Source organism: Lethenteron reissneri, chromosome 70, assembly GCF_015708825.2.
Source record: "Lethenteron reissneri isolate LAM-NWPU_2019-01 chromosome 70, ASM1570882v1, whole genome shotgun sequence".
Lineage (NCBI taxonomy): Eukaryota > Metazoa > Chordata > Hyperoartia > Petromyzontiformes > Petromyzontidae > Lethenteron > Lethenteron reissneri.
The window spans coordinates 2,283,519-2,309,836 of record NC_083848.1 but is presented as its reverse complement, the minus strand read 5'-3'; the positions used below and the strand labels follow the sequence as shown (position 1 = coordinate 2,309,836).

General features: G+C 49.9%; 1 protein-coding gene across 1 annotated transcript in view; it reads right to left on the bottom strand.

The window, feature by feature from the left end:
• LOC133360893 (alpha-2-macroglobulin-like) overlaps positions 1 to 26,318 on the bottom strand; it is a 95,263-nt gene that overhangs the window by 5,980 nt on the left and 62,965 nt on the right. Inside the window, exons 24-34 of the mRNA XM_061579762.1 lie at positions 25,347 to 25,523; positions 23,849 to 23,930; positions 23,430 to 23,589; positions 21,795 to 21,863; positions 19,335 to 19,497; positions 17,402 to 17,652; positions 14,011 to 14,262; positions 12,885 to 13,009; positions 11,299 to 11,389; positions 10,722 to 10,793; positions 9,744 to 9,846 (exon numbers count right to left, since the gene is read on the bottom strand). Of these exons, the coding sequence (XP_061435746.1) occupies positions 9,744 to 9,846; positions 10,722 to 10,793; positions 11,299 to 11,389; positions 12,885 to 13,009; positions 14,011 to 14,262; positions 17,402 to 17,652; positions 19,335 to 19,497; positions 21,795 to 21,863; positions 23,430 to 23,589; positions 23,849 to 23,930; positions 25,347 to 25,523 (1,545 nt within the window). The remainder of the gene's footprint in view (positions 1 to 9,743; positions 9,847 to 10,721; positions 10,794 to 11,298; positions 11,390 to 12,884; positions 13,010 to 14,010; positions 14,263 to 17,401; positions 17,653 to 19,334; positions 19,498 to 21,794; positions 21,864 to 23,429; positions 23,590 to 23,848; positions 23,931 to 25,346; positions 25,524 to 26,318) is intronic.

Below are 26,318 nucleotides of genomic sequence, written 5' to 3'. Positions count from 1 at the left end.
AGTAATCGTAGACTCTGACACAGTTGACCCTACTAACCTGTGGCGTAGTAATCGTAGACTCTGACACAGTTGACCCTACTCACCTGTGGCATAGTAATCGTAGACTCTGACACAGTTGACCCTACTAACCTGTGGCGTAGTAATCGTAGACTCTGACACAGTTGACCCTACTCACCTGTGACGTAGTAATCGTAGACTCTGACACAGTTGACCCTACTAACCTGTGGCGTAGTAATCGTAGACTCTGACACAGTTGACCCTACTAACCTGTGACGTAGTAATCGTAGACTCTGACACAGTTGACCCTACTAACCTGTGGCGTAGTAATCGTAGACTCTGACACAGTTGACCCTACTAACCTGTGGCGTAGTAATCGTAGACTCTGACACAGTTGACCCTACTAACCTGTGGCGTAGTAATCGTACACTCTGACACAGTTGACCCTACTAACCTGTGACGTAGTAATCGTAGACTCTGACACAGTTGACCCTACTAACCTGTGGCGTAGTAATCGTAGACTCTGACACAGTTGACCCTACTAACCTGTGACGTAGTAATCGTAGACTCTGACACAGTTGACCCTACTAACCTGTGGCGTAGTAATCGTAGACTCTGACACAGTTGACCCTACTAACCTGTGGCATAGTAATCGTAGACTCTGACACAGTTGACCCTACTCACCTGTGGCGTAGTAATCGTACACTCTGACACAGTTGACCCTACTCACCTGTGGCGTAGTAATCGTAGACTCTGACACAGTTGACCCTACTAACCTGTGGCGTAGTAATCGTAGACTCTGACACAGTTGACCCTACTCACCTGTGGCGTAGTAATCGTACACTCTGACACAGTTGACCCTACTAACCTGTGGCGTAGTAATCGTAGACTCTGACACAGTTGACCCTACTCACCTGTGGCGTAGTAATCGTAGACTCTGACACAGTTGACCCTACTAACCTGTGGCATAGTAATCGTAGACTGACACAGTTGACCCTACTCACCTGTGGCATAGTAATCGTAGACTCTGACACAGTTGACCCTACTCACCTGTGGCGTAGTAATCGTACACTCTGACACAGTTGACCCTACTAACCTGTGGCGTAGTAATCGTAGACTCTGACACAGTTGACCCTACTAACCTGTGGCGTAGTAATCGTAGACTCTGACACAGTTGACCCTACTAACCTGTGGCATAGTAATCGTAGACTGACACAGTTGACCCTACTAACCTGTGGCATAGTAATCGTAGACTCTGACACAGTTGACCCTACTAACCTGTGGCATAGTAATCGTAGACTCTGACACAGTTGACCCTACTCACCTGTGGCATAGTAATCGTAGACTGACACAGTTGACCCTACTCACCTGTGGCATAGTAATCGTAGACTCTGACACAGTTGACCCTACTAACCTGCGGCATAGTAATCGTAGACTCTGACACAGTTGACCCTACTCACCTGTGGCATAGTAATCGTAGACTCTGACACAGTTGACCCTACTAACCTGTGGCATAGTAATCGTAGACTCTGACACAGTTGACCCTACTCACCTGTGGCGTAGTAATCGTAGACTCTGACACAGTTGACCCTACTAACCTGTGGCATAGTAATCGTAGACTCTGACACAGTTGACCCTACTCACCTGTGGCGTAGTAATCGTAGACTCTGACACAGTTGACCCTACTCACCTGTGGCATAGTAATCGTAGACTCTGACACAGTTGACCCTACTCACCTGTGGCGTAGTAATCGTAGACTCTGACACAGTTGACCCTACTAACCTGTGACATAGTAATCGTAGACTCTGACACAGTTGACCCTACTCACCTGTGGCGTAGTAATCGTAGACTCTGACACAGTTGACCCTACTCACCTGTGGCATAGTAATCGTAGACTCTGACACAGTTGACCCTACTCACCTGTGGCATAGTAATCGTAGACTCTGACACAGTTGACCCTACTCACCTGTGGCGTAGTAATCGTAGACTCTGACACAGTTGACCCTACTCACCTGTGGCATAGTAATCGTAGACTCTGACACAGTTGACCCTACTAACTTGTGGCGTAGTAATCGTAGACTCTGACACAGTTGACCCTACTAACCTGTGGCATAGTAATCGTAGACTCTGACACAGTTGACCCTACTAACCTGTGGCGTAGTAATCGTAGACTCTGACACAGTTGACCCTACTAACCTGTGGCGTAGTAATCGTAGACTCTGACACAGTTGACCCTACTCACCTGTGGCGTAGTAATCGTAGACTCTGACACAGTTGACCCTACTAACCTGTGGCATAGTAATCGTAGACTCTGACACAGTTGACCCTACTCACCTGTGGCGTAGTAATCGTAGACTCTGACACAGTTGACCCTACTAACCTGTGGCGTAGTAATCGTACACTCTGACACAGTTGACCCTACTCACCTGTGGCGTAGTAATCGTACACTCTGACACAGTTGACCCTACTAACCTGTGGCATAGTAATCGTAGACTCTGACACAGTTGACCCTACTAACCTGTGGCGTAGTAATCGTACACTCTGACACAGTTGACCCTACTAACCTGTGGCGTAGTAATCGTACACTCTGACACAGTTGACCCTACTCACCTGTGGCATAGTAATCGTAGACTCTGACACAGTTGACCCTACTCACCTGTGGCGTAGTAATCGTACACTCTGACACAGTTGACCCTACTCACCTGTGGCGTAGTAATCGTAGACTCTGACACAGTTGACCCTACTAACCTGTGGCATAGTAATCGTAGACTCTGACACAGTTGACCCTACTCACCTGTGGCATAGTAATCGTAGACTGACACAGTTGACCCTACTCACCTGTGGCATAGTAATCGTAGACTCTGACACAGTTGACCCTACTCACCTGTGGCGTAGTAATCGTAGACTCTGACACAGTTGACCCTACTCACCTGTGGCATAGTAATCGTACACTCTGACACAGTTGACCCTACTAACCTGTGGCATAGTAATCGTAGACTCTGACACAGTTGACCCTACTAACCTGTGGCGTAGTAATCGTAGACTCTGACACAGTTGACCCTACTAACCTGTGGCATAGTAATCGTAGACTCTGACACAGTTGACCCTACTAACCTGTGGCATAGTAATCGTAGACTCTGACACAGTTGACCCTACTAACTTGTGGCATAGTAATCGTAGACTCTGACACAGTTGACCCTACTAACCTGTGGCATAGTAATCGTAGACTCTGACACAGTTGACCCTACTAACCTGTGGCGTAGTAATCGTAGACTGACACAGTTGACCCTACTCACCTGTGGCATAGTAATCGTAGACTCTGACACAGTTGACCCTACTCACCTGTGACGTAGTAATCGTAGACTCTGACACAGTTGACCCTACTCACCTGTGGCATAGTAATCGTAGACTCTGACACAGTTGACCCTACTAACCTGTGACATAGTAATCGTAGACTCTGACACAGTTGACCCTACTCACCTGTGGCATAGTAATCGTAGACTCTGACACAGTTGACCCTACTAACCTGTGGCATAGTAATCGTAGACTCTGACACAGTTGACCCTACTAACCTGTGGCGTAGTAATCGTAGACTCTGACACAGTTGACCCTACTAACCTGTGGCGTAGTAATCGTACACTCTGACACAGTTGACCCTACTCACCTGTGGCGTAGTAATCGTAGACTCTGACACAGTTGACCCTACTAACCTGTGGCGTAGTAATCGTAGACTCTGACACAGTTGACCCTACTAACCTGTGGCGTAGTAATCGTAGACTCTGACACAGTTGACCCTACTAACCTGTGGCATAGTAATCGTAGACTCTGACACAGTTGACCCTACTAACCTGTGGCGTAGTAATCGTAGACTCTGACACAGTTGACCCTACTAACCTGTGGCGTAGTAATCGTAGACTCTGACACAGTTGACCCTACTCACCTGTGGCGTAGTAATCGTAGACTCTGACACAGTTGACCCTACTAACCTGTGGCGTAGTAATCGTAGACTCTGACACAGTTGACCCTACTAACCTGTGGCGTAGTAATCGTAGACTCTGACACAGTTGACCCTACTCACCTGTGGCATAGTAATCGTAGACTCTGACACAGTTGACCCTACTAACCTGTGGCGTAGTAATCGTAGACTCTGACACAGTTGACCCTACTCACCTGTGGCGTAGTAATCGTAGACTCTGACACAGTTGACCCTACTCACCTGTGGCGTAGTATTCGTAGACTCTGACACAGTTGACCCTACTCACCTGTGGCGTAGTAATCGTTGACTCTGACACAGTTGACCCTACTCACCTGTGGCGTAGTAATCGTAGACTCTGACACAGTTGACCCTACTAACCTGTGGCGTAGTAATCGTAGACTCTGACACAGTTGACCCTACTAACCTGCGGCGTAGTAATCGTAGACTCTGACACAGTTGACCCTACTAACCTGTGGCGTAGTAATCGTAGACTCTGACACAGTTGACCCTACTAACCTGTGGCGTAGTAATCGTAGACTCTGACACAGTTGACCCTACTAACCTGTGGCATAGTAATCGTAGACTCTGACACAGTTGACCCTACTAACTTGTGGCATAGTAATCGTAGACTCTGACACAGTTGACCCTACTCACCTGTGGCGTAGTAATCGTAGACTGACACAGTTGACCCTACTAACCTGTGGCGTAGTAATCGTAGACTGACACAGTTGACCCTACTAACCTGTGGCGTAGTAATCGTAGACTGACACAGTTGACCCTACTCACCTGTGGCATAGTAATCGTAGACTCTGACACAGTTGACCCTACTCACCTGTGACGTAGTAATCGTAGACTCTGACACAGTTGACCCTACTAACCTGTGACATAGTAATCGTAGACTCTGACACAGTTGACCCTACTCACCTGTGGCATAGTAATCGTAGACTCTGACACAGTTGACCCTACTAACCTGTGGCATAGTAATCGTAGACTCTGACACAGTTGACCCTACTAACCTGTGGCGTAGTAATCGTAGACTCTGACACAGTTGACCCTACTAACCTGTGGCGTAGTAATCGTACACTCTGACACAGTTGACCCTACTCACCTGTGGCGTAGTAATCGTAGACTGACACAGTTGACCCTACTAACCTGTGGCGTAGTAATCGTAGACTGACACAGTTGACCCTACTAACCTGTGGCGTAGTAATCGTAGACTGACACAGTTGACCCTACTAACTTGTGGCGTAGTAATCGTAGACTGACACAGTTGACCCTACTCACCTGTGGCATAGTAATCGTAGACTCTGACACAGTTGACCCTACTAACCTGTGGCGTAGTAATCGTACACTCTGACACAGTTGACCCTACTAACCTGTGGTATAGTAATCGTAGACTCTGACACAGTTGACCCTACTAACCTGTGGCATAGTAATCGTAGACTCTGACACAGTTGACCCTACTAACCTGTGGCGTAGTAATCGTAGACTCTGACACAGTTGACCCTACTAACCTGCGGCGTAGTAATCGTAGACTCTGACACAGTTGACCCTACTCACCTGTGGCGTAGTAATCGTAGACTCTGACACAGTTGACCCTACTAACCTGTGGCGTAGTAATCGTACACTCTGACACAGTTGACCCTACTCACCTGTGGCGTAGTAATCGTAGACTCTGACACAGTTGACCCTACTAACCTGTGGCATAGTAATCGTAGACTCTGACACAGTTGACCCTACTAACCTGTGGCGTAGTAATCGTAGACTGACACAGTTGACCCTACTAACCTGTGGCGTAGTAATCGTAGACTCTGACACAGTTGACCCTACTAACCTGTGGCGTAGTAATCGTAGACTCTGACACAGTTGACCCTACTAACCTGTGGCGTAGTAATCGTCGACTCTGACGCAGTTGACCCTACTAACCTGTGGCGTAGTAATCGTAGACTGACACAGTTGACCCTACTCACCTGTGGCGTAGTAATCGTAGACTCTGACACAGTTGACCCTACTAACCTGTGGCGTAGTAATCGTAGACTCTGACACAGTTGACCCTACTAACCTGTGGCGTAGTAATCGTCGACTCTGACGCAGTTGACCCTACTAACCTGTGGCGTAGTAATCGTAGACTCTGACACAGTTGACCCTACTAACCTGTGGCGTAGTAATCGTAGACTCTGACACAGTTGACCCTACTAACCTGTGGCGTAGTAATCGTAGACTCTGACACAGTTGACCCTACTAACCTGTGGCGTAGTAATCGTAGACTCTGACACAGTTGACCCTACTAACCTGTGGCATAGTAATCGTAGACTCTGACACAGTTGACCCTACTAACCTGTGGCATAGTAATCGTAGACTCTGACACAGTTGACCCTACTAACCTGTGGCGTAGTAATCGTAGACTCTGACACAGTTGACCCTACTAACCTGTGGCGTAGTAATCGTAGACTCTGACACAGTTGACCCTACTAACCTGTGGCATAGTAATCGTAGACTGACACAGTTGACCCTACTAACCTGTGGCGTAGTAATTGTAGACTCTGACACAGTTGACCCTACTAACCTGTGGCGTAGTAATCGTAGACTGACACAGTTGACCCTACTCACCTGTGGCATAGTAATCGTAGACTCTGACACAGTTGACCCTACTAACCTGTGGCGTAGTAATCGTAGACTCTGACACAGTTGACCCTACTAACCTGTGGCGTAGTAATCGTAGACTCTGACACAGTTGACCCTACTAACCTGTGGCGTAGTAATCGTAGACTCTGACACAGTTGACCCTACTAACCTGTGGCGTAGTAATCGTAGACTCTGACACAGTTGACCCTACTAACCTGTGGCATAGTAATCGTAGACTGACACAGTTGACCCTACTAACCTGTGGCGTAGTAATTGTAGACTCTGACACAGTTGACCCTACTAACCTGTGGCGTAGTAATCGTAGACTGACACAGTTGACCCTACTAACCTGTGGCGTAGTAATCGTAGACTCTGACACAGTTGACCCTACTAACCTGTGGCGTAGTAATCGTAGACTGACACAGTTGACCCTACTAACCTGTGGCGTAGTAATCGTAGACTGACACAGTTGACCCTACTAACCTGTGGCATAGTAATCGTAGACTGACACAGTTGACCCTACTAACCTGTGGCGTAGTAATCGTAGACTCTGACACAGTTGACCCTACTAACCTGTGGCGTAGTAATCGTAGACTCTGACACAGTTGACCCTACTAACCTGTGGCATAGTAATCGTAGACTGACACAGTTGACCCTACTAACCTGTGGCGTAGTAATCGTAGACTCTGACACAGTTGACCCTACTAACCTGTGGCGTAGTAATCGTCGACTCTGACGCAGTTGACCCTACTAACCTGTGGCGTAGTAATCGTAGACTCTGACACAGTTGACCCTACTAACCTGTGGCGTAGTAATCGTAGACTCTGACACAGTTGACCCTACTAACCTGTGGCGTAGTAATCGTAGACTGACACAGTTGACCCTACTAACCTGTGGCGTAGTAATCGTAGACTCTGACACAGTTGACCCTACTAACTTGTGGCATAGTAATCGTAGACTCTGACACAGTTGACCCTACTCACCTGTGGCATAGTAATCGTAGACTCTGACACAGTTGACCCTACTAACCTGTGGCATAGTAATCGTTGACTCTGACACAGTTGACCCTACTAACCTGTGACATAGTAATCGTAGACTCTGACACAGTTGACCCTACTCACCTGTGACATAGTAATCGTACACTCTGACACAGTTGACCCTACTAACCTGTGGCGTAGTAATCGTAGACTCTGACACAGTTGACCCTACTAACCTGTGGCGTAGTAATCGTAGACTCTGACACAGTTGACCCTACTCACCTGTGGCATAGTAATCGTAGACTCTGACACAGTTGACCCTACTAACCTGTGGCGTAGTAATCGTAGACTCTGACACAGTTGACCCTACTAACCTGTGGCGTAGTAATCGTAGACTCTGACACAGTTGACCCTACTAACCTGTGGCGTAGTAATCGTAGACTCTGACACAGTTGACCCTACTCACCTGTGGCATAGTAATCGTAGACTCTGACACAGTTGACCCTACTCACCTGTGGCGTAGTAATCGTAGACTCTGACACAGTTGACCCTACTAACCTGTGGCGTAGTAATCGTAGACTCTGACACAGTTGACCCTACTCACCTGTGGCATAGTAATCGTAGACTCTGACACAGTTGACCCTACTAACCTGTGGCATAGTAATCGTAGACTCTGACACAGTTGACCCTACTAACCTGTGGCGTAGTAATCGTAGACTCTGACACAGTTGACCCTACTAACCTGTGGCGTAGTAATCGTAGACTCTGACACAGTTGACCCTACTAACCTGTGGCGTAGTAATCGTAGACTCTGACACAGTTGACCCTACTAACCTGTGGCGTAGTAATCGTAGACTCTGACACAGTTGACCCTACTAACCTGTGGCGTAGTAATCGTTGACTCTGACACAGTTGACCCTACTAACCTGTGGCGTAGTAATCGTTGACTCTGACACAGTTGACCCTACTAACCTGTGGCGTAGTAATCGTAGACTCTGACACAGTTGACCCTACTAACCTGTGGCGTAGTAATCGTTGACTCTGACACAGTTGACCCTACTCACCTGTGGCGTAGTAATCGTTGACTCTGACACAGTTGACCCTACTAACCTGTGGCATAGTAATCGTACACTCTGACACAGTTGACCCTACTAACCTGTGGCGTAGTAATCGTAGACTCTGACACAGTTGACCCTACTCACCTGTGGCGTAGTAATCGTAGACTCTGACACAGTTGACCCTACTCACCTGTGGCATAGTAATCGTAGACTCTGACACAGTTGACCCTACTAACCTGTGGCGTAGTAATCGTAGACTCTGACACAGTTGACCCTACTCACCTGTGGCATAGTAATCGTAGACTCTGACACAGTTGACCCTACTCACCTGTGGCGTAGTAATCGTAGACTCTGACACAGTTGACCCTACTAACCTGTGGCATAGTAATCGTAGACTCTGACACAGTTGACCCTACTCACCTGTGGCGTAGTAATCGTACACTCTGACACAGTTGACCCTACTCACCTGTGGCATAGTAATCGTAGACTCTGACACAGTTGACCCTACTCACCTGTGGCATAGTAATCGTAGACTCTGACACAGTTGACCCTACTCACCTGTGGCATAGTAATCGTAGACTCTGACACAGTTGACCCTACTAACCTGTGGCGTAGTAATCGTAGACTCTGACACAGTTGACCCTACTAACCTGTGGCATAGTAATCGTAGACTCTGACACAGTTGACCCTACTCACCTGTGGCATAGTAATCGTAGACTCTGACACAGTTGACCCTACTCACCTGTGGCATAGTAATCGTAGACTCTGACACAGTTGACCCTACTAACCTGTGGCATAGTAATCGTAGACTCTGACACAGTTGACCCTACTCACCTGTGGCGTAGTAATCGTAGACTCTGACACAGTTGACCCTACTAACCTGTGGCATAGTAATCGTAGACTCTGACACAGTTGACCCTACTCACCTGTGGCATAGTAATCGTAGACTCTGACACAGTTGACCCTACTAACCTGTGGCGTAGTAATCGTAGACTCTGACACAGTTGACCCTACTCACCTGTGACATAGTAATCGTAGACTCTGACACAGTTGACCCTACTCACCTGTGGCGTAGTAATCGTAGACTCTGACACAGTTGACCCTACTCACCTGTGGCGTAGTAATCGTAGACTCTGACGGTGGCAGGTTGCAGGTTATCCACGGCAATGTCTTGAGTGACGGACAGCTTGATCGCAATTGGCTTCTTGTCGACCTAGGGGAGGGTGGATTTTAAAGATTTGCGAACGGCATCCGACAACGAGAGGTGGACAACCCTCGCTCGCTCGACAAGCGAAAAATAAGAAAAGGGAAACTTAGTGTGAACACAGGGGGAAAAAACACGTGGTAGGTTGATGTTGTTGTTGTGGCAATGTTGTTGTGGCAATGTTGTTGTAGTAATGTTGTTGTGTGGCAACGTTGTTGTGGCAGCGTTGTTGTGTGGCAACGTTGTTGTGGCAGCGTTGTTGTGGCAATGTTGTTGTGGCAACGTTGTTGTGGCAATGTTGTTGTGGCAACGTTGTTGTGTGGCAACGTTGTTGTGGCAGCGTTGTTGTGGCAATGTTGTTGTGGCAGCGTTGTTGTGGCAATGTTGTTGTGGCAACGTTGTTGTGGCAATGTTGTTGTGGCAGCGTTGTTGTGTGGCAGCGTTGTCGTGGCAATGTTGTTGTGGCAACGTTGTTGTGGCAATGTTGTTGTGTGGTAGCGTTGTTGTGGCAACGTTGTTGTGGCAACGTTGTTGTGGCAACGTTGATGTCATGGGGGGAAGGATTTGAGGGAGGAGGAGGAGGGGGGACAGGGAGGAGGGGGTGGAGGGGGAGGAGGAGGGGGGAGGAGGGGGAGGAGGAGGGATTTGAGGGAGGAGGGGGACGAGGAGGAGGAGAAGGAGGGGGAGGAAGAGAGTGACGAGGGGGGGGGGGGAAGAGGAGTAGGGGGATGAGGGAGGGGGAGGGAAGAGGGGGGAAGAGAAGATGGTGGGGGCAGAAGGAGGGGGTTGAGAGTTGGGAAGGGGGATGAGGTGGGGAGGGCTCCCAGACCACACCAAGACACCACCAGCACCACCACTCAAGCTGCAGTGCCCCAGCCGCTCACCTTGTCCAGGTAAATGACCACGCGGCTTGCATCCACCTCGACCTTCTTCACGAAGTCGTAGAAGGTCTGCAGCTGTGTTCGAGACAACACGCGGGGTAGGAGACATTGGAGCGATGTGATGTGATGAGAGATTGGAGGGATGTGATGTCATGTGACATTGGAGTGGTGTGATGTGACATGACATTGGAGTGGTGTGATGTCATGTGACATTAGAGTGGCGATGTGATGTGATGAGAGATTGGAGGGATGTGATGTCATGTGACATTGGAGTGGTGTGATGTGACATGACATTGGAGTGGTGTGATGTCATGTGACATTAGAGTGGCGATGTGATGTGATGAGAGATTGGAGGGATGTGATGTCATGTGACATTGGAGTGGTGTGATGTGACATGACATTGGAGTGGTGTGATGTCATGTGACATCGGAGCCGGTGGATTGTTCCACCGCAAGTGGTGGTGGCTGACTGTTAGTGGACGAGCTTTCATCCAGCGGCAGATTGACCACGGCTGCTGATGGGCCATTGACGACGACGACGATGACGACGATGATGATGGTGACGATGGAGACACACCAACCTCTTTAAGAGAAGACTTCACCGCGCTGTACCCGGAGATCATCTTCACCTCCACGAGGGCCATGTTCGACTCGCCTCGCTCGCCGTGGTAGCTGAAGGAGGAGGAGGATGGAGGAGGGGGAGGAGGGGGGGAGGAGGAGGAGGAGGGGGGGAGGAGGGGGTGGAGAGGGAGGAGGAGGAGGGGGAGGAGGGGGGGAGGAGGGAGAAGGAGGAGGAGGGGGGGAGGAGGGAGAAGGAGGAGGAGGGGGAGGAGGAGGAGGAGGAGGAGGGGGAGGAGGTGGAGGAGGAGGGGGAGGGGGAGGAGGAGGAGGGGGAGGAGGGGGAGGAGGGGGAGGAGGAGGAGGAGGAGGAGGAGGGGGAGGAGGGGGAGGAGGAGGGGGAGGGGGAGGAGGAGGAGGGGGAGGAGGGGGAGGAGGATGAGTGTCACCTGGTGACGCTAATTTCCGGCGATGTTTGGCTCCCGCGCTTTTTAGGCCTCCATCTATCGGATCCACGTCCGCGGTGCATTGAGCAGCAGTGCCAGCAGACTCAGAGACTCTGCACTGCCTATAGACTCATAGACTCAGCACTGTCTATAGACTCATAGACTCAGCACTGCCTATAGACTCATAGACTCAGCACTGTCTATAGACTCATAGACTCAGCACTGCCTATAGACTCATAGACTCAGCACTGCCTATAGACTCATAGACTCAGCACTGCCTATAGACTCATAGACTCAGCACTGCCTATAGACTCATAGACTCAGCACTGCCTATAGACTCATAGACTCAGCACTGCCTATAGACTCATAGACTCAGCACTGCCTATAGACTCATAGACTCAGCACTGCCTATAGACTCATAGACTCAGCACTGTCTATAGACCCATAGACTCAGCACTGCCTATAGACTCATAGACTCAGCACTGTCTAAATACTCATAGACTCAGCACTGCCCATAGACCCATAGACTCAGCACTGCCTATAGACTCATAGACTCAGCACTGTCTATAGACCCATAGACTCAGCACTGCCTAGAGACTCATAGACTCAGCACTGCCTATAGACTCATAGACTCAGCACTGTCTAAAGACTCATAGACTCAGCACTGCCTATAGACCCATAGACTCAGCACTGCCTAAAGACTCATAGACTCAGCACTGCCTAAAGACTCATAGACTCAGCACTGCCTATAGACTCAACACTGCCTATAGACTAAGCACTGCCTATAGACTCAACACTGTCCATAGACTCAGCGTTGCCCGAACCCAGGCTCTAAGCTCTGCTGGGTGCAGTGTCCCCTGCCACGGCCATCGTGAACCCACTGAGAGGGAGACACCCAGACCCAGCACTCGAACCCAGGCTCTAAGCTATGCTGGGTGCAGTGTCCCCTGCCACGGCCATCGTGAACCCACTGAGAGAGAGACACCCAGACCCAGTACTCGAACCCAGGCTCTAAGCTATGCTGGGTGCAGTGTCCCCTGCCACGGCCATCGTGAACCCACTGAAAGAGAGACACCCAGACCCAGCACTCGAACCCAGGCTCTAAGCTATGCTGGGTGCAGTGTCACCTGACACGGCCATCGTGAACCCCATGCAATGACCACCTGACTTCCACGTTGATTTGGAAGCCCTTGCGTGCTGCCTTGGAGCAATTTGCCGGGTTGGTCTCCACGGAGAGAATGAACTTGGGTTTCGAAGATTTGGGGGGTTCGTTGTACTTGAGGGAGACCTGCAGCGACAACAGACAAAGATCCCCCGTGTAGCCTCGAACAGAATGTTGGGGCAAGTGCTGTTAGTAGTAGCGAGTAGCAGTGCCTATACACAGACAACGATCCCCCGTGTAGCCCCGAACAGACTGTTGGGGCAAGTGCTGTTAGTAGCGAGTAGCAGCGCCTATACACAGACAAAGATCCCCCGTGTAGCCTCTAACAGACTGCTGGGGCAAGTGCTGTTAGTAGTAGCGAGTAGCAATGCCTATACACAGACAAAGATTCCCCGTGTAGCCTCTAACAGACTGCTGGGGCAAGTACTGTTAGTAGCGAGTAGCAGCAGCACCTATACAGAAAAAGATCCCCCGTGTAGCCTCTAGCAGGCTGTAGGGGCAAGTGCTGTTAGTAGCGAGTAGGAATGCCTATACACAGACCAACTGCTGCCCCTCGCCTGGTATACAGGAGGTCGTGGGTTCCATCCCGACCCTGACGCCTGCTGCTGTATATTTGCAGTGCGCATGTCTCTCTCTCTCTCTTTCCCCATGGTCTTGTAGATTTTTTTTTATCCGGGTTCTCCGGTGTTTTCCCTCCACATTTAGAAACATGCATTGAGACGATTTTGATTATTTTGCTGCTTATAAATGTCCAAAAGACGAGCCACTTTTGTCGAGGTATCATTTGTGGCCAGGTCGCTTTCGAACAATCAGTGAAAACCTCAGTGGGCTCTGCCTGGTAGGATGGGGATGATTTAGCGTTATATTTGTGCGCGATTGGGTGATACGTTTAACTTTCTTGAACTTTGCACTGTGTTGTTGTTGTTAACGTTCTTACCCCCGTGTGCCCCTGACTGGGACATCTGTGAAAAAAACTTCATTTTTTATATCTCATCGGATTCCGAGTTAACAACTCGCCAAATACAGGCATCGTCAGGGTCGGGATCGAGCCTGCGACCTCCTGCAGACCAGGCGAGGTAGTTAACATCTCCTAGCCCCCGTGGTGTGGGCCCCACCCGCCCCCTCACCTGGAAGAGCACGCAGCCCTGGCCCGTGGCCTCCACGGTGCAGGAGGACACCATGGGAGCAGGAACAGGAGGAGGCAGCTGCACCTGGTGCAGGATGAGGGCGTTGGTGGAGTCGATGGAGACCTCCCGGAGCAAAGTGTGAGCTGAGTCCAGCACGACCGCCTTGATACCGCCACTACCGCCACCGCCACCACCACCACCATGCATCAGGGCGGCAAAGGCTGACAGGGCTTGCAGGCCAACTACTGTGTCCTGCTTGGGGTTGGTCAAAGACGGAGGGAGGGAGGGGCAAGAGCTCAACACGACGGCAAGAAGATCTAACTCAATGTCTGTAGACCCATCAGCAGCAAGGATATCTAACTCAAGATCGGTAGACCCACCAGTAGCAAGGAGATCTAACTCAAGGTCTGTAGACCCACCAGTAGCAAGAAGATCTAACTCAAGATCGGTAGACCCACCAGTAGCAAGAAGATCTAACTCAATGTCTGTAGACCCATCAGCAGCAAGAAGATCTAACTCCAGATCTGTAGACCCACCAGTAGCAAGGAGATCTAACTCCAGATCTGTAGACCCACCAGTAGCAAGAAGATCTAACTCAAGATCTGTAAACCCACCAGTAGCAAGAAGATCTAACTCCAGATCTATAGACCCACCAGTAGCAAGGAGATCTAACTCCAGATCTGTAGACCCACCAGTAGCAAGCAGATCTAACTCAAGATCTGTAGACCCACCAGTAGCAATGAGATCTAACTCCAGATCGGTAGACCCACCAGTAGCAAGAAGATCTAACTCCAGATCGGTAGACCCACCAGTAGCAAGAAAATCTAACTCAAGATCTGTAGACCCACCAGTAGCAATGAGATCTAACTCAAGATCTGTAGACCCACCAGTAGCAAGAAAATCTAACTCAAGATCTGTAGACCCACCAGTAGCAATGAGATCTAACTCCAAATCTGTAGACCCACCAGTAGCAAGAAGATCTAACTCAAGATCTGTAGACCCACCAGTAGCAAGAAGATCTAACTCAAGATCTGTAAACCCACCAGTAGCAAGAAGATCTAACTCAAGATCTGTAAACCCACCAGTAGCAAGGAGATCTAACTCAAGGTCTGTAGACCCACCAGTAGCAAGAAGATCTAACTCAAGGTCTGTAGACCCATCAGCAGCAAGAAGATCTAACTCAAGGTCTGTAGACCCACCAGCAGCAAGGAGATCTAACTCAAGATCTGTAGACTCACCAGTAGCAAGAAGATCTAACTCAAGGTCTGTAGACCCACCAGCAGCAAGGAGATCTAACTCCAGATCTGTAGACCCACCAGCAGCAAGGAGATCTAACTCAAGATCTGTAGACCCACCAGTAGCAAGGAGATCTAACTCAATGTCTGTAGACCCATCAGTAGCAAGAAGATCTAACTCAAGATCTGTAGACTCATCAGTAGCAAGAAGATCTAACTCAAGGTCTGTAGACCCACCAGTAGCAATGAGATCTAACTCAAGGTCTGTAGACCCACCAGCAGCAAGAAGATCTAACTCAAGGTCTGTTGACTCATCAGTAGCAAGAAGATCTAACTCAAGATCTGTAGACCCACCAGTAGCAAGGAGATCTAACTCCAGATCTGTAGACCCACCAGTAGCAAGGAGATCTAACTCAAGGTCTGTAGACCCACCAGTAGCAAGAAGATCTAACTCCAGATCGGTAGACCCACCAGTAGCAAGAAGATCTAACTCTAGATCGGTAGACCCACCAGTAGCAAGAAGATCTAACTCAATGTCTGTAGACCCACCAGTAGCAAGAAGATCTAATTCAAGATCTGTAAACCCACCAGTAGCAAGGAGATCTAACTCAAGGTCTGTAGACCCACCAGTAGCAAGAAGATCTAACTCCAGATCGGTAGACCCACCAGTAGCAAGAAGATCTAACTCAAGATCTGTAAACCCACCAGTAGCAAGAAGATATAACTCCAGATCGGTAGACCCATCAGTAGCAAGGAGATCTAAGTCAATGTCTGTAGACCCATCAGCAGCAAGGAGATCTAACTCAAGATCTGTAGACCCACCAGCAGCAAGGAGATCTAACTCAAGATCTGTAGACTCACCAGTAGCAAGAAGATCTAACTCAAGGTCTGTAGACCCACCAGCAGCAAGGAGATCTAACTCCAGATCTGTAGACCCACCAGCAGCAAGGAGATCTAACTCAAGATCTGTAGACCCACCAGTAGCAAGGAGATCTAACTCAATGTCTGTAGACCCATCAGTAGCAAGAAGATCTAACTCAAGATCTATAGACCCACCAGCAGCAAGAAGATCTAACTCAAGATCTCTAGACCCACCAGTAGCAAGGATATCTAACTCAAGGTCTGTAAACCCACCAGCAGCAAGAAGATCTAACTCCAGATCGGTAGACCCACCAGTAGCAAGGAGATCTAACTCAAGATCTGTAGACCCACCAGCAGCAAGAAGATCTAACTCCAGATCGGTAGACCCACCAGTAGCAAGGAGATCTAACTCAAGATCTATAGACCCACCAGTAGCAAGAAGATCTAACTCAAGATCTGTAGACCCACCAGTAGCAAGAAGATCTAACTCAAGGTCTGTAAACCCACCAACAGCAAGAAGATCTAACTCAAGATCTGTAGACCCACCAGCAGCAAGGAGATCTAACTCAAGGTCTGTAGACCCACCAGTAGCAAGAATATCTAACTCAAGGTCTGTAGACCCACCAGTAGCAAGAAGATCTAACTCAAGGTCTGTAAACCCACCAGCAGCAAGAAGATCTAACTCCAGATCTGTAGACCCACCAGCAGCAAGAAGATCTAACTCAAGGTCTGTAGACCCACCAGTAGCAAGAATATCTAACTCAAGGTCTGCAGACCCACCAGTAGCAAGAAGATCTAACTCAAGGTCTATAGACCCACCAGTAGCAAGAAGATCTAACTCAAGATCTATAGACCCACCAGCAGAAAGAAGATCTAACTCCAGATCGGTAGACCTATTAGCAGCAAGGAGATATAACTCAAGGTCTGTAGACCCACCAGCAGTAGGATCATCTGATTCTAGAGTTGACCAATGGGGTCAGAGGTCAGAAAGATCTGCTTACATGCAAGAACACCAGCATATAAGCAGATCTTACCCTGTCTTGGTGATCATCATCATCATGATCATCATTATCAATCATCACCATCGATTACCACCATCATAAAGATCAATCATCATCAATCATGATCGCCATCAATCACCATCATCGTCGTCATCATCAACCACCACCACCACCACCGTGGCCATGAACACCACGACAAGCGTGATGATGACGAGCGAGGTGACAAACACGGTGACGGGCGGGGTGACGGGCGCAACAATGAGGACGACGACCAGCGTGGCGACCGCCTCTCGCCTGCGTGGACGAGAACCCCCCGTAGGCATTCCGCTGCTTGCTCAGCCACTGCACGACGCCGATGTTGGAGCTCGTCGCCGAGGCGGCGAGTTGCCCGGGCACCGCCAGGCGGCTCAGCAGCGCGTACGCCGTCGTTTCCACGGCGGCCGACGTGGTCCCGCCGTAGGACCGTCGGAAATTGAAGCCCCCCTCCTCGTCCTCCTCGTCCTTGTCGTCTTTCTTATTGGCCTCTTGCCAGTGCGTGAGTCCGCCTGTTGCGCAGGGGGCGACGACGATCGTCAGGGTCAGTCGCGACGGCTCGGAGATGTTGACTACCTCGCCAGGTATGCGGGAGGTCGTGGGTTTGATTCGGAACCTGACGATGCCTGCCGCTGTATATTCGGAGTTTGCGTATCTCTCTCTCTCATCATCGTCACGGTGGATAGGAGATGTTAACTCTCTCGCCGGGTATACAGGAGGTCGTGGGTTCGATCTCAAACCTGACGATGCCTGTTGTAATATTTGGAGTTTGCGTCTCTCTCTCTCTCATCATCATCACCATGGTGGCTAGAAGATGATAACTACCTCGCAGGGTATGGAGGAGGTCGTGGGCTCGATCCCTTTCCTGACACCTGCTGTATATTTGCAGTTTGCATGTTCTGTCTATCTCCCCATCGTGAGATGTTAACTACCTCGCCGGATATGCAGGAAGTCGTGGGTTTGATCCCGACCCTGACAATGGATTTGTCTCCAGATCCTCCTGTTTCCCCTCCACATTTACAAGGAACATGCACTCAGAGCATTGGCTGCTGCTTTAAATGTCCACATGATGATGACAAGCCACGTCGTTGAGCTCTGAAAAAAGAGCTATATAGCTAATGAGCTCAGTGAGCCTTACCTGGTAACAAGTATAACCCGTAAAAACAAAGTTTTTCACTATAAATCCTTCATATGCGTGGCGGCTAGAGTCCTTTCGTCCTCTGGCTTGAGATGGCTGCCACCTATGGGTCAGATGATTGTCTGCCAGTATTAAGCAATTGGTAATTAAATATTTAATTTGTTTTCCCTAAACAGTGTAAAATTTTGGAAACATTTTGTCACGAACATTAATTGTCTCGCACAACGAGTCTGTGTGCAAAATGTCAGCTCGATTGGATCACGGGAAGTGGGTTAAAAAACGACCGAAAGATTTGCACGGTCGTAAGCAAGCAAGCAAGCACGCAAGCAAGCGAACTTAATATAAAGGATTTAAAAAATATAAAACTAGTTTAGCATAGTACGATTGGCTACATACAATGCAAATGAAGGTCTACTCCTATCACTATCCCTACCCCAACCCCTACCATCTCTACCCCTATCACTACCCCTACCCCAACCCCTACCATCTCTACCTCTATCACTACCCCTACCCCAACCCCTACCATCACTACCCCTATCACTACCCCTACCCAACCCCTACTATCTCTACCCCTATCACTACCCCTACCACTACCCCTACCCCAACCCCTACCATATCTACCTCTATCACTACCCCTACCCCAACCCCTACCATCACTACCCCTATCACTATCCCTATCACTACCCCCACCCCAACCCCTACCATCTCTACCTCTATCACTACCCCTACCCCAACCCCTACCATCACTACCCCTATCACTATCCCTATCACTACCCCCACCCCAACCCCTACCATCTCTACCTCTATCACTACCCCTACCCCAACCCCTACCATCACTACCCCTATCACTATCCCTATCACTACCCCCACCCCAACCCCTACCATCTCTACCTCTATCACTACCCCTACCCCAACCCCTACCATCACTACCCCTATCACTATCCCTATCACTACCCCCACCCCAACCCCTACCATCTCTACCTCTATCACTACCCCTACCCCAACCCCTACCATCACTGCCCCTGCATCTCTACTCCCCGCACCACCCCAACTTGCCCTTGGTGACGGCGCGCGACTGCAGGGCGTCTCGCAGCGCCTGTGCCGTGGCGCCGTCTGCGGACAGGCTGAAGGCGTAGGAGGCGAGCGCCAGCAGGTGCGGGTTGCTGGACTCGAGCACGAGGGGACGGAGACAGCCCAGAGCTCGCTCCACGACGGGGCCCTGACAAGGGGACACGGGGGGGGGGGGAGGTAAATGGAGAGGTGTGGCCGCGGGGGGTTGGGATGAAGGGGGGAGGGTGGTGGGGGGTAAAGGGGGGGGGATTAAGGGGGGGGGGTGGGGGGTAAAGGGGGGGATAAAGGGGGGGGGGGGTGGAGGGGCAAAGGGGGGGTAAAAGTGGGTGGGGGAGATAAAGGGTTAAAGGGGGGATGGGGGGATAAAGGGGGGGGGGTGGGGGTAAAGGGAGGGGGATAAAGGGGGGGGGGTGGGGGGATAAAGGGGGGGTGGTGGGGGGTAAAGGGAGGGGGATAAAGGGGGGGTTGGCGGCCCCAGCTGCCCCAGTGGGCCCAGCGGCCCCACCACCACCACCACCGTGTAGCCTCTCATTACACAGTGCCTGGGAGGTGTTGACTACCTCGCCTGGTCTACAGGAGGTCGTGGGTTCGATCCCCGACCCTGATGCCTGCTGCTGTATATTTGGAGTTTGCGTCTCTCTCTCTCATCACCATCACGGTGGCTTGGATATGTTAACTACCTCGCCCGGTATGTAGGAGGTCGTGGGTTCGATCCCTGACCCTGATACCTGCTGTTGCATATTTGGAGTTTGCGTCTCTCTCTCTCTCATCACCATAACGGTGGCTAGGAGATGTTAACTACCTCGCCTGGTATGGAGGAGGTCGTGGGTTCGATCCCTGAAACTTTACTCCTGCTTTATATTTGGAGTTTGCGTGTCTCTCCCTCGCTCTCCGTGGTTGCGTGAAATTTCCTCTGGGTCCCCCGGTGTTTCCATCCACATTTAGAATCGACATGACACGTTCAGAGTACTTGGTTGCTCATAAATGTCCACGTGATAAGCCACTTCGTTGATCTATCATTTGTGATGGCCAGGTCGCTTCTGGGAACGAGGTCAGTTGGGGCCTTACCTGGTGAAATAAAAGTAGTTCAAATTCCCTCCAATGCTTTCGGTGGCCTCCAGATCCAGAGAAGAGTCCATCCAGGAAAAAAAAAACATTTCCCATAATGGAACTCGCGGAAGCGGATACCACAGAGCTACCTCTGAGTTATCTTCCTCTCATTCAAGTGTTGTCTCTGCTCCACGCAGAACGGAACTCGCGGAAGCGGATACTACAAAGCTACCTCTGAGTTATCTTCCTCTCATTCAAGTGTTGTCTCTGCTCCACGCAGAACGGAACCCGCAGAAGCAGGATACTACAGAGCTACCTCTGAGTTCTCTTCCTCTCATTCAAGTGACGTCTCTGCTCCATGCAGAACGGAACCCGCAGAAGCGGATACTACAGAGCTACCTCTGAGTTTTCTTCCTCTCATTCAAGTGTTGTCTCTGCTCCACGCAGAACGGAACCCGCAGAAGCAGGATACTACAGAGCTACCTCTGAGTTCTCTTCCTCTCATTCAAGTGACGTCTCTGCTCCATGCAGAACGGAACCCGCAGAAGCGGATACTACAGAGCTACCTCTGAGTTTTCTTCCTCTCATTCAAGTGTTGTCTCTGCTCCACGCAGAACGGAACCCGCAGAAGCGGGATACTACAGAGCTACCTCTGAGTTATCTTCCTCTCATTCAAGTGACGTCTCTGCTCCACGCAGAACGGAACCCGCAGAAGCAGGATACTACAGAGCTACCTCTGAGTTATCTTCCTCTCATTCAAGTGACGTCTCTGCTCCACGCAGAACGGAACCCGCAGAAGCAGGATACTACAGAGCTACCTCTGAGTTTTCTTCCTCTCATTCAAGTGTTGTCTCTGCTCCATGCAGAACGGAACCCGCAGAAGCGGATACTACAGAGCTACCTCTGAGTTCTCTTCCTCTCATTCAAGTGACGTCTCTGCTCCACGCAGAACGGAACCCGCAGAAGCGGATACTACCGAGCTACCTCTGAGTTTTCTTCCTCTCATTCAAGTGTTGTCTCTGCTCCACGCAGAACGGAACCCGCAGAAGCGGGATACTACAGAGCTACCTCTGAGTTATCTTCCTCTCATTCAAGTGACGTCTCTGCTCCACGCAGAACGGAACCCGCAGAAGCGGATACTACAGAGCTACCTCTGAGTTCTCTTCCTCTCATTCAAGTGTTGTCTCTGCTCCACGCAGAACGGAACCCGCAGAAGCGGATATCACAGAGTAACCTCTGAGTCCCCTTCCTCTCATTCAAGTGATATTTCTGCTTCACGCAGAACGGAACCCGCAGAAGCGGATATCAGAGAGCTACCACTGAGACCCCTTCGTGTAGAGAGAGCGATGACGCTCAAGGCGTGCACGTGGTTTTCTCCTCCGTCGAGGAACTCACGGAGATGTTGGACTCGAGGAGAGCGGCGGTGACGTAGGCCGTGAGCGAGACATCGTCCGACACGCCTCCCTGCCAAGACAAAGACAAAAATGCCTCGCGAAACCTTAACAGACTGTTTTGGCAGAGTGCTAGGTGTTGTGTGTTAGGGGTAGGGACGGAGGGGTAGGGAAAGGGGTAGAGGGGAAAGGGTAGAGTGTTAGGTGTAGGGTAGCTAGTGGTAGGGGTAGAGTGTTAGGGGAAGAGTGTTAGTGGTAGAGTGTTAGTGGTAGGGGTAGAGTGGTAGGGGTAGAGTGTTAGGGGAAGAGTGTTAGGGGTAGAGTGTTAGTGGTAGGGGTAGAGTGTTAGGGCTAGAGTGTTAGGGGTAGAGTGGTAGTGGTAGGGGTAGAGTGTTAGGGGTAGAGAGTTCGGGGTAGAGTGTTAGGGGAAGAGTGTTAGGGGTAGAGTGTTAGTGGTAGAGTGTTAGTGGTAGAGTGTTAGTGGTAGGGGTAGAGTGGTAGGGGTAGAGTGTTAGGGGAAGAGTGTTAGGGGTAGAGTGTCAGTGTCAGGGGTAGAGTGTTCGGGTAGAGTGTTAGGGGTAGAGTGTTAGTGGTAGGGGTAGAGTGTCAGTGTCAGGGGTAGAGTGTTCGGGGTAGAGTGGTAGGGTTAGAGTGTTAGCGGTAGGGGTAGAGTGTGAGTGGTAGGGGTAGAGTGTTAGTGGTAGGGGTAGAGTGGTAGTGGTAGAGTGTGAGTGGTAGTTGTATAGTGTTAGCACTAGGGGTAGAGTGTTGCCTCGGTAGGGGTGATGCAGTGGTAGAGCTTGTGTGCTTCACAGTGAAAGGTGTCTGGGTTTGAATAACAACTCAGGAGTCCCAAAGTCTCCCCTCCCACCGCGAAGTCACTCATGCAACATGGCGGCCGTGAAGTCACTCATGCAAGATGGCCGCCGTGAAGTCACCCATGCAAGATGGCCACCGCGAAGTCACTCATGCAAGATGGCCACCGTGACGTCACTCATGCAAGATGGCCACCGTGACGTCACTCATGCAAGATGGCCACCGTGACGTCACTCATGCAAGATGGCCACCGTGAAGTCACTCATGCAAGATGGCCACCGTGAAGTCACTCATGCAAGATGGCCACCGTGACGTCACTCATGCAAGATGGCCACCGTGACGTCACTCATGCAAGATGGCCACCGTAATATCTCCCATCTCATATTAACATGCGAATCTCTGACATTAACATAGCCACCTCCACTCCCTCGCCATGCAGGCCACTCTCCGATCTTACATTAGCATGCACATTTCTCACATTAACATCACTAGCCCCGCCCACTTTGTTTATAACCCTTGAGCTGCACCCATTTTAAACCTTTAAAACAGCCTGCCTCAGCAGCTCTCCCCCTCTCTTTTCCTCCGGATCACGATTGCTTGTGTTGTGATCGAAACGTCGTGGTTTTTGTTCATTTCATTTTTATCAATTTTAACCTATCTACGTGACTTTACCGAAAGACCCAAAGACTTTGTACTACTTCTTACGTTTGTGTATTGCGCTCATCATTGTGACGTTCTGACCCCGTGGCTCCCCGGAACCTGGACATCTCTACAGCTCCAGTGGGAACAACGAGCATTCCGATTCTGGTGTCAGAAGCGGCACCTTCATGGCGTTGTTGAAGAGCCGTCCGACGCTGATGAAGCAGCCGGTGGAGGCGTTTTGGTGCTCTACGAGCCAGGAAAACGGCCCGGTGATGTGGTCCTCGGATACGGCGATGTGCTTGGAGGCTCTCACGAAGGACTTGAGCACAAACGCCGTGAGCCTGGGGGCACAAATGGCGAAGGGGGTGAGCAGAATGACGACGCTAGGGGTGAGTAGAATAACGACGCTAGGGGTGAGTAGAATAACGATGCTAGGGGTGAGTAGAATGACGACGCTAGGGGTGAGTAGCATGACGATGCTAGGGGTGAGTAGAATGACGACGCTAAGGGTGAGTACAATTACCACATCTGCCCCTGATAACGCGTGAATCGATTAGAGATGATTTAATGATGTCTCGTTGGTGACCGATGACACCGTACCATGTGTTTCCATCATCGTCGCTCTTTCCGAACGCGCTGTAGGAATGGTCGTCCCGTTTGTAGGTCAGCTGCCGTTGGTACCCTGCGAAGTTTAACAGCGCAGAGGTAACAATAATAGCAACAATCTTGATTTCAATTTTTCGTGACTGCTGGAATCCATACTCTTTGGTTTTTCGGTAAAGTCACGTAGGTAGAAAAATAATAAATCACGACGTGTCGATCGCAACACAAGCAATCGTCATTAGGTGGAAAGATACAGCAGTAGAACTGCTGAACAGGAGAGACCTGAATTTCGATTTAAAGCTTTCGTGACTGCAGGGATTAATCTTCTTGGTTCTTTCGGTAAAGTCACGTAGAAGGAAATATTTCCATTCTACGTGACTTTACCGAAAGAACCAAGAAGAGGAGAGACCTGCTGCAACAAGAGGTTATATATAGATTTTAGGTGGGTGTCATCCAAGGGTAAGTAGGCGGGGTCAGAGATGGAAATGAGTCCCATCGCCGCACGCACGCACAACAGCTGCGTCAATGTGAGAGATTGGCATGTTCACGCGAACGAGTACAATGGAAGATAATAGCGACGCGCTCAGTAGCGGAACGTATCCATTGATTAACGAAAGTAAAAACTTATTTTTATGAATTATCCGATTTTGTGTTTTGCAGGTGAAAGACCGGTCTCTGATGGGTATCTCTAGACAGTGATCGACAGACTGGTCTCTGATGCGTCTCTAGAGAGTAACAGACAGACTGGTCTCTGATGAATCTCTAGACACTGACAGAGTGGTCTCTGATGGGTCTCTAGAGAGTAACAGACAGACTGGTCTCTGATGGATCTCTAGACACTGACAGACAGACTGGTCTCTGATGAATCTCTAGACACTGACAGAGTGGTCTCTGATGGGTCTCTAGAGAGTAACAGACAGACTGGTCTCTGATGAATCTCTAGACACTGACAGAGTGGTCTCTGATGGGTCTCTAGAGAGTAACAGACAGACTGGTCTCTGATGAATCTCTAGACACTGACAGAGTGGTCTCTGATGGGTCTCTAGAGAGTAACAGACAGACTGGTCTCTGATGGATCTCTATACACTGACAGAGTGGTCTCTGATGGGTCTCTAGATACTGACAGACTGGTCTCTGATGGATCTCTAGACACTGACAGACAGGTCTCTGATGGGTCTCTAGATACTGACAGACTGGTCTCTGATGAATCTCTAGACACTGACAGACTGGTCTCTGATGGGTTTTTAGATACTGACAGACTGGTCTCTGATGGATCTCTAGACACTGACAGACTGGTCTCTGATGAATCTCTAGACACTGATAGAGTGGTATCTGATGGATCTCTAGACACTGACAGACAGACTGGTCTCTGATGGGTCTTTAGACAGTGATCGACAGACAGACTGGTCTCTGATGGATCTCTAGACACTGACAGACTGGTTTCTGATGGGTATCTCTAGACAGTGACACACAGACACACTGATTCGACACCTACCAACTCGTAGAAAGTTGAGCGCCTTGTCTCGGACCGCGTCCGTCAGCTGCCCGGAGTTCTGCAGGTACTCCTGGATGTAAATGTTGGGCGCGAACTTGACCATGTTCTGCTCCCCGCATCCCGTCGGCAGGGTGAGGAGTTTGTCCAGGTTCTGGAGAGCAGAGCCCATGATGTCCCCTGGAGGGCGACGAGGAAGGCTCAAGTCAGGAGAGACGGAACCGTCGCTCACCCCGGATGGCAAAGGCACGGCTCTGATATCCTTGCTACCCTGCGTGTGTGTTGAAATTATTTCGTACCGTACGTAGCCAGCCGTGCTGTGTGTGTGTGTTGAACTCCTTTCGCACAGTACGTAACCAGCCGTGCTGCGTGTGTGTGTTCACCTTCTTTCACACCGTACGTAACCAGCCGTGCTGCGTGTGTGTGTTCACCTTCTTTCACACCGTACGTAACCAGCCGTGCTGCGTGTGTGTGTTCACCTTCTTTCACACCGTACGTAGCCAGCCGTGCTGCGTGTGTGTGTTCAACTTCTTTCACACCTTACGTAGCTATTAAAAACGTAAAACGTACGAAGTTTGTATTTAACAGCCAAGGCCCCACTGACTGAGCCGCTATGTGGTTGTTTTTTCATGAGCGACGTGGATGTCACAAATGATAGCCCAATGAAGAGGGGGCCTCTATCAGTCATCATCACGTAAAATAAGTATAACCCGTAAAAACAAAGTTTTTCACTCTAAATCCTTTATATGCGTGGCGGCTAGAGTCCTTTCGTCCTCTGGCTTGAGATGGCTGCCACCTAAGGGTCAGATGATTGTCTGCCAGTATTAAGCAATTGGTAATTAAATATTTAATTTGTTCTCCCTAAACAGTGTAAAATTTTGGAAAAAATAATTCGCGAACATTAATTGTCTCGCACAACGAGTCTGTGTGCAAAATGTCAGCTCGATTGGATCACGGGAAGTGGGTTAAAAAACG